We start from the raw sequence: 7,138 nt of genomic DNA on the forward strand, positions 1-7,138 counted from the left end.
TTGGGAATGCCTTGATTTTGGTTTGTCTTGAGATGTCTCGCCTAAACACGTAGGAAAATTCATCTAGATAAAATTTTAATTATCAAAAGACTTGGAATAAGATATTTAATCAATGAGGACTAATCTCAAATCTTAAATGATTTCAAGAAGAATCGCCATCATTCATGAGTAATGAACGCAAAGACTTATTCCTCGTGTTATCAGAGATGAATTACAATGTAAGGGGCATCTTTTTTATTATGCAGCTAGAATTATTCATGAATTCATCAAAACTGTCACCGAGGGCAACAATAATAATTTTTTTCAAGAAAGAAAATTCTATTATGAAAATGAGGATATAGCTGACAAGACATCGCAACGATTCATCGTGAAGAAGTGACAGCTTGAAATCAGCTGTTTTTGCGGATGAAAACTCGCAATCAATAGAGCTGCACGGAGGGGGAGGGGGAGGGGTCTGGGGAATGGGTGGTAGGTGGGTGGTCCCATCACCACCTCACGGCGTCGACGCCAAAAGACAGGCGCATGCTGCCTAGCTGCCAGCAGCCATCACAAACAAAATGTGCACTCAATTTTACTGCTACTCATAGTAATACTGTAATTGACCGTGCTTCCAGTGCTGGATACCGATTGCGAAAACCAGTCTTCTGTTGTATGTGAGGCGTCGTTAGTGACAGATAATCATGTGTGTGAGTATTGTACCAGTTCAATCTACACGCCTAATAACAGTTCCGTGTCAAAACAAATAGATATCTCGCGTCGGTAATGACATTTCGTATGGAAAATCAAACAAATATACGTTCACAAATTGTTGGAAAATCGTTCACAAACATTGTTCTGGATTGATCAGTTTTTCAAATAGACTTTGATATTTGTTGTTATACTCTGGTGACCTACTACCCAAAATATTGATTTGACTGAGGTAACCAAGTCCATTAGGTGAAATGATAATCGATACCGCTAGCGTGTTGTGTATAACATTGAACAAAATTGCCATACATTACATTTAACCTTCTATTTATTAGATGATGAACAGTTATGATTTGTTGAGTTCACATAATATATGGAGTGAAAAATAAATATTTTCAAAGCTTTTACGTGTTATCAAGGGGCTAGTGTAACAATACCAATCCAACCACAATGGCAATGGGAAAAGTTTTTCGTGTGTTCGAGAAGAAGGTTGTAGAGAGTGAATCTCCATACAGTATACTATTGGACCACAGAAACAAGAGTGAATCTATTCTATTCGAGTCGGACGCTGTCGCTATATTATCTCAACAAGAAACTGAAGCTGTTATAAAGCAATACACAAAAATATTAGATGCTTACGCTTGTTTAGGAGTTTTACAACTTAATGTAGAAGATGATAAGACATTGTTATTTTTAGTAACTATTACAGGATGTGTGTCGGTAGGGAAAATAGGACAATCTGAGGTTTTCCGAGTGACCCAAACAAACTTCACACCGTTGCATGGTCAAGCACAGGATGAGGAGAGAACGTCAGAGGTTCGAAAAGTTTTGAATTCGAATACATTTTATTTTTCCTGGTCAACACATGGTCCAGCACTTGATATCACACTTTGCGCCCAACGAACAAATAAAACATCGTCTACAGATAACCGATTTTTCTGGAATAGAATGCTGCAGACACATCTGATTCGTTTTGGGGTGGATGTTGGTGATTGGCTAGTGAAGGTAATGTGTGGCAGTGTTGAGATTCGCACTGTGTATGTGGGCCATCGACAGGCGAGGGCAGCCATCATTTCCAGACTGAGTTCAGAGCGCGCCGGCACTCGATTCATAGTTAGAGGTGTCAACGATGACGGACATGTTGCCAACTTTGTGGAAACCGAACAAGTGATCTACGTCGATGATGAAATCAGTTCTTATGTTCAAGTGCGAGGATCAGTGCCGCTGTTCTGGGAGCAGCCTGGGGTTCAGGTGGGCTCACATAAAGTGAAAATGTCCCGCAGTGCAGAGGCGTCATCGGCAGCGTTCGAAAAACATTTCAAAATTCTAAAACAAAGATACGGCCATCAGGTTGTGGTGAATCTGTTGGGAACGAGCCTTGTGGGCAGTAAAGAGGGTGAAGGTAATCTAAGTCAGTGTTTCCAGACTCAACATAAGTTATCCAAGAGCTGTGAAGGTGTGCCACATGTAATTTTCGATTACCACCAAGAATGCAAGGGAGGCAATACAAAAGCGCTTAGTAAACTCTTAACAAAAGTTGAAAAGAAATTGAATCAGTTTTCCACATTCTATTGCAAAGGTGATGAAGTGTTAAGTGAACAGAAAGGAACCTTCAGAACAAACTGTCTCGACTGCCTTGATAGAACAAACTGTGTTCAGACGTTTTTCGGCATACAAGTTCTAGAAAAACAACTGCAGTTAATGAATCTTGGAGAGAAGCAAACGATTACTTCTCGGTTTGAAGAGGTGTTCCGACAGATGTGGATCAATAATGGTAATGAGATCAGCAAAATTTATGCAGGAACTGGGGCGATTCAGGGTGGTTCGAAAATAATGGATGGAGCGAGGTCGGCAGCACGAACCATACAGAATAACCTACTGGACAGCGGCAAGCAAGAAGCCTTCGACGTTCTATTAATGGGACATTTATTACACAGTGAAGTCGCTCACAGAACCAGCTCCATTTTGCCTTCTTTCATGATGCATGCTCCTAAGACTGTGCTTTTTGAAATGTATCTAAAATCGCCCGACTATTTGAAAAGTTCAAAAATGAGAGTCTCCGTTGGTACATACAATGTTAACGGTGGCAAGCATTTCAGAAGTGTAGTGTACAAAGACCAATCATTGACTGATTGGCTGTTGGATGCTCCCTCTCTGAATGGCACACAAGCTCAGGGCTACATCGACGAGGACAGCTGCAACAATGGCCAACCTATTGACATCTATGCTATTGGCTTTGAGGAAATTGTCGACCTGAATGCAAGTAACATCATGGCAGCCAGCAATGAGAATGCAAAAGCGTGGGCCATCGAGTTGCAAAAAGTATTGTCACGAGACAATGAGTATGTAATGCTAACTTATATACAACTAGTGGGTGTTTGTTTATATTTATTCATCAGACCAGAACACATTCCTTACGTGAAAGACTTGGCAGTTGATTCGGTGAAAACTGGATTGGGGGGAGCGACCGGAAATAAGGGTGCTGTAGCGATTCGATTCACATACTACAGTACATCTGTGTGCTTCCTATGTTCACATTTTGCCGCAGGTCAATCCCAGGTAACTGAGAGAAACGCTGATTATGCTGAAATAACCAAACGGCTTTTATTTCCAATGGGCAGAAATCTGGATTGCCATGATTATATTTTCTGGTGCGGTGATTTCAACTACAGAGTTGACATGGATAAGGATGAGATGAAAGAGTTGATAAAGCAGAATGAATTGGATGATGTACTAGAGAATGATCAGTTGAAAAAAGAACAAGATGAGGGGAATGTGTTTCAAGACTACAATGAAGGCCCGGTAATGTTTGCTCCTACTTACAAGTACGATTTATTTTCGACAGATTACGACACAAGTGAGAAATGCCGCGCTCCCGCCTGGACTGACCGCGTCCTGTGGAAACGTCAAATGGACTCACTCAGTGAAGAGAGAATTCGTGATTGGAGTGCTGGCAATTTGATCTACTATGGACGTGCAGAGCTGAAACAAAGCGACCATCGACCAGTCATCGCAATCATCGACTGCGCCATCTATGACGTAGATGAGGCCAAACGAGACGAAACGTTCGCCGAGATAATAAAAGAGTTGGGTCCCCCTGATGCAACTATCATAATTCATATCGACGATGAACAGTCTGCATCTGACAGTGAATTTCTAAATCCTTTGTTACAAGAGTTGGGAGAGATTGGAGAAGTGATTCTGGTAAGGTTTGTAGAGGAGACAATGTGGGTGACGTTCAGAGACAGTAGGAATGCTTTGAAAGCTGTAGCAAAAGGATTTTTGCAAGTGGGAGATAAACAACTTCAGATGACTTTGAGAACGTCGAATTGGAAGGATCTTCACAACAAGGAGATACAGTTGTGGTCGGATAATACTGTGCCGTTGTATGATAGCAATATTCCAATAGATACAGACGAGCACCACTTGAAGAAACCTCCCAAGGTACCACCTCCGCCCAGTCCTTGTAGGAGTCCTTGTGCTACACCAACACGTCCACCGCTTCCCAATCTACACAAACCAAAGGCCGGCGTAATAAGCATACCGAAAATATCACCTAAAAAGGAAACCAGTGCGCCGTCACAGTTCACATTCAATGAAGATTGTCCAAAGCAACGCAAAGAAAGTGATCAAGTGGAGGCAGCAGCGGTAGCGGCTGAAGATGACAACATTCCTATGCCTTCCGGTCCACCGCCTCCGCCGCCTCCTTCAGCTCCCGCCCCCGCTGCACCCCCTACTTCACTGCCACCTCTACCACAGCGCAACCAACCGTCGGCCTCACCCGCTGCACCGCCTCCCATCCCTCCTCGGTCACCGCAACCAACAAACAGAAAGATAACGTGAACTAAAACTAAATTTCAAACGAAATGTAACTAGAATCTATAATACTAATGATATTTGCTTACCAAGTGTAACAACGATAGAAATCACAATTATAAATTGATTCATTTTCAAAGTTGTAATTGGAACCAATTAAGTTAATTATCTTCCGATTGATATAGGCAGGTGGGATTTACTTTTAAAGGTTGAAATCCAACTTGTTCTACGTCAGCAGAGCAAATTATAGATATATGTTGAGAAATAACTTGCAAATAAATAGTATTGAAAATTGGGAAGGAACTACTTAGATATCAAGCTAGTAATTCTAGATAAAAAAATTAGATGAAGTTATTTTTAAAGGTTAAAATTCAAAAGCAATGTAGAAAAATAAGCAGAAAAAATAGGTAATGAATTTTTGAATAAGTTTGTGTTACGGTATGCACTACTTGCAAGTAGTGTTGAGAAAAGACTAATAAAGCACTACAGCTTTTATGGTCTCTGGTAATAGACGAAGTGAAAATTGTAATTTTAGGAGCAAATTATATTCGTGCATTTAAGTTGAATTACACAGTTAGCAGAGCAGAATTTTTCTAAGAAACTATGAAAGTGCTTTATAACAATAGGTAGACCTAGCTGCCATAATGTTGAAAAATGGAGAAATGTGAATGAATAGCACTATAGGTACACGCAAATAATAGTTATGAGTTGTAACTTTAATTATTATGGCCCGCAACTAGAGTAGGCTAATCAATCTTTTGAGAATTCATATTAAATTTATCAATTGATATGAAGATAATCTTTTGTAAGTGAAATAATACATTCGAATAAAACTCGTATTTCAATGGAATCGCATTAAAATTCGTGATTTCTGAAATCAAAACTTGATGCACAGTATGATAGAAAATAGATTTTTCTGTAATAAAAACCTTGATGGCAGACAAACGGAAGCCTGGACTTAATTAATATATTACCGGTACCTCAATTAACAAATTGAATTGGAATAGAGATTATCTACCGTTTAATTCCAATGAAAGAGCAATAATAATGATAAAATATCATATCAGTCTAAAAAGATGTGTGTGCATTTGTATGTTGTAAGATTAGAAGTATTGAAAATTATGTTAATCTGGAAGTTGACATTGAAAATGTTGGAATTTTAATGGGTTAGCTTAATAACGAACTTTATCAATCAGGAACAGTTTCGCCGTTCTGTAATAGAAAATTAATAACATAAATTCCTACTTTCTTCAAGAACTGTAACAAAAAGGATCAATTAAATAACACTTGCATTTTGTGCAAAGAACAAATTCTAAGTAAAATGAGGAAGTTTAAGGGAACTTTGCTTAATTAAAGAGGTTTACGCTTAATTAATATATATTTGCAATTAGAAACAATATTGTACTGTTTAGAGAAATATTTATGTAAGTAGTGATTCGGCTAGAATTATATCAAAGGCCTGAGCAATCCTATGAGCATTGCAATACATCCACATCCTACTAAGAAGTTGATTGACATCGAATTACAGTGATGAATTAATTACTCAGTACATTATTAACAATTCAGTTATCCGATATATTACTCTACTGTAATTTTAAAATGATCAATGAAAACATAATCAACTTACAATAAATTTTATTATAGTTTAAACATTAAAGCTGCGTTTACACCTTATAGATTCTATTAGATTGAACGGAACATGACAAACACATAAGTTCATCATGTGTATGATAAGTTATGTTCAATCTAATAGAATCTATAAGGATAAAGTTGATAACATTTTGTTAATAACTTAGGTGTAAACGCAGCTTTACAACGGAATGCTAATGTGTTTCTATTAACTATTTTATTTTTATTTTCATCTTCAAAACAGAAACTGAAATAATAATATGAAATGGAAATATGAATGTAATAGCAATATTGATTAAGTGATGTTTCTGAATATCGAACATGTTTCTCACGGGTTTGAAATAATCTTCTTGCAGGATAAAGTTTTGTTTAAAAAATGCATATGATATGTATTGCAATTGATATAGAGTTTGAACACAGACTAATTTATTTTTGAATTTGGGAATATCTTGATCGCTCTTCCAATTGAAAACATGGTTTCTAATTAGGATATTTTCATTAACATTCCCAAAAATGTTATTAATTTATCATTGAATTGATACATTGTAGAATACTATATCTGGTTATAGAATTACAAATTGACTGTACAACATAATATTATATTGTGTACAAAAATATATTAAAAATTATTTATCAATAATAAAACCTATAAGAAAGCCATAAAACTATGTAAGTTGTAACATTTATTCGTGTTACTAATAATATTGAGCAATATGTTACAAATAATATTGGGATTGTTGGAATGCTTGGGCCAAAAATAGTATATATAAAAATGTACAGAGTAAAGAGTTTAGACACATTAATAATAATTCACTGTTGAAGTTTATGCAATACATCTAATACATAAATATAGAATTATATTTTTAGATTATAAAATTGATTTATCAGTTAAGCCTTATAATCAGTAATATTCACTGGAAGAACAATAATGCATTTGTTGAATGTAAAATATCCATAGGTAACGACAATGTTTATTTTGGTTCAATAAAATGTTGATGCAGTTAAT

At 36.9% G+C, this 7,138-nt stretch overlaps 1 protein-coding gene across 1 annotated transcript; it reads left to right on the forward strand.

The window, feature by feature from the left end:
• Positions 1–508: 508 nt before the first annotated feature.
• Positions 509–7,138, forward strand: LOC111051609 (synaptojanin-1). Its single transcript, XM_022338149.2, has one exon. The coding sequence runs from the start codon at positions 1,138–1,140 to the stop codon at positions 4,528–4,530; it is 3,393 nt and encodes a 1,130-aa protein (XP_022193841.2). The 5' UTR covers positions 509–1,137; the 3' UTR covers positions 4,531–7,138.

This window comes from Nilaparvata lugens, chromosome 1, assembly GCF_014356525.2.
Source record: "Nilaparvata lugens isolate BPH chromosome 1, ASM1435652v1, whole genome shotgun sequence".
NCBI lineage: Eukaryota > Metazoa > Arthropoda > Insecta > Hemiptera > Delphacidae > Nilaparvata > Nilaparvata lugens.

Excerpts from the sequence above, each read along its gene's own strand:
- LOC111051609 (XM_022338149.2), top strand. The coding sequence starts at position 1,138 with ATGGCAATGGGAAAAGTTTTTCGTGTGTTCGAGAAGAAGGTTGTAGAG.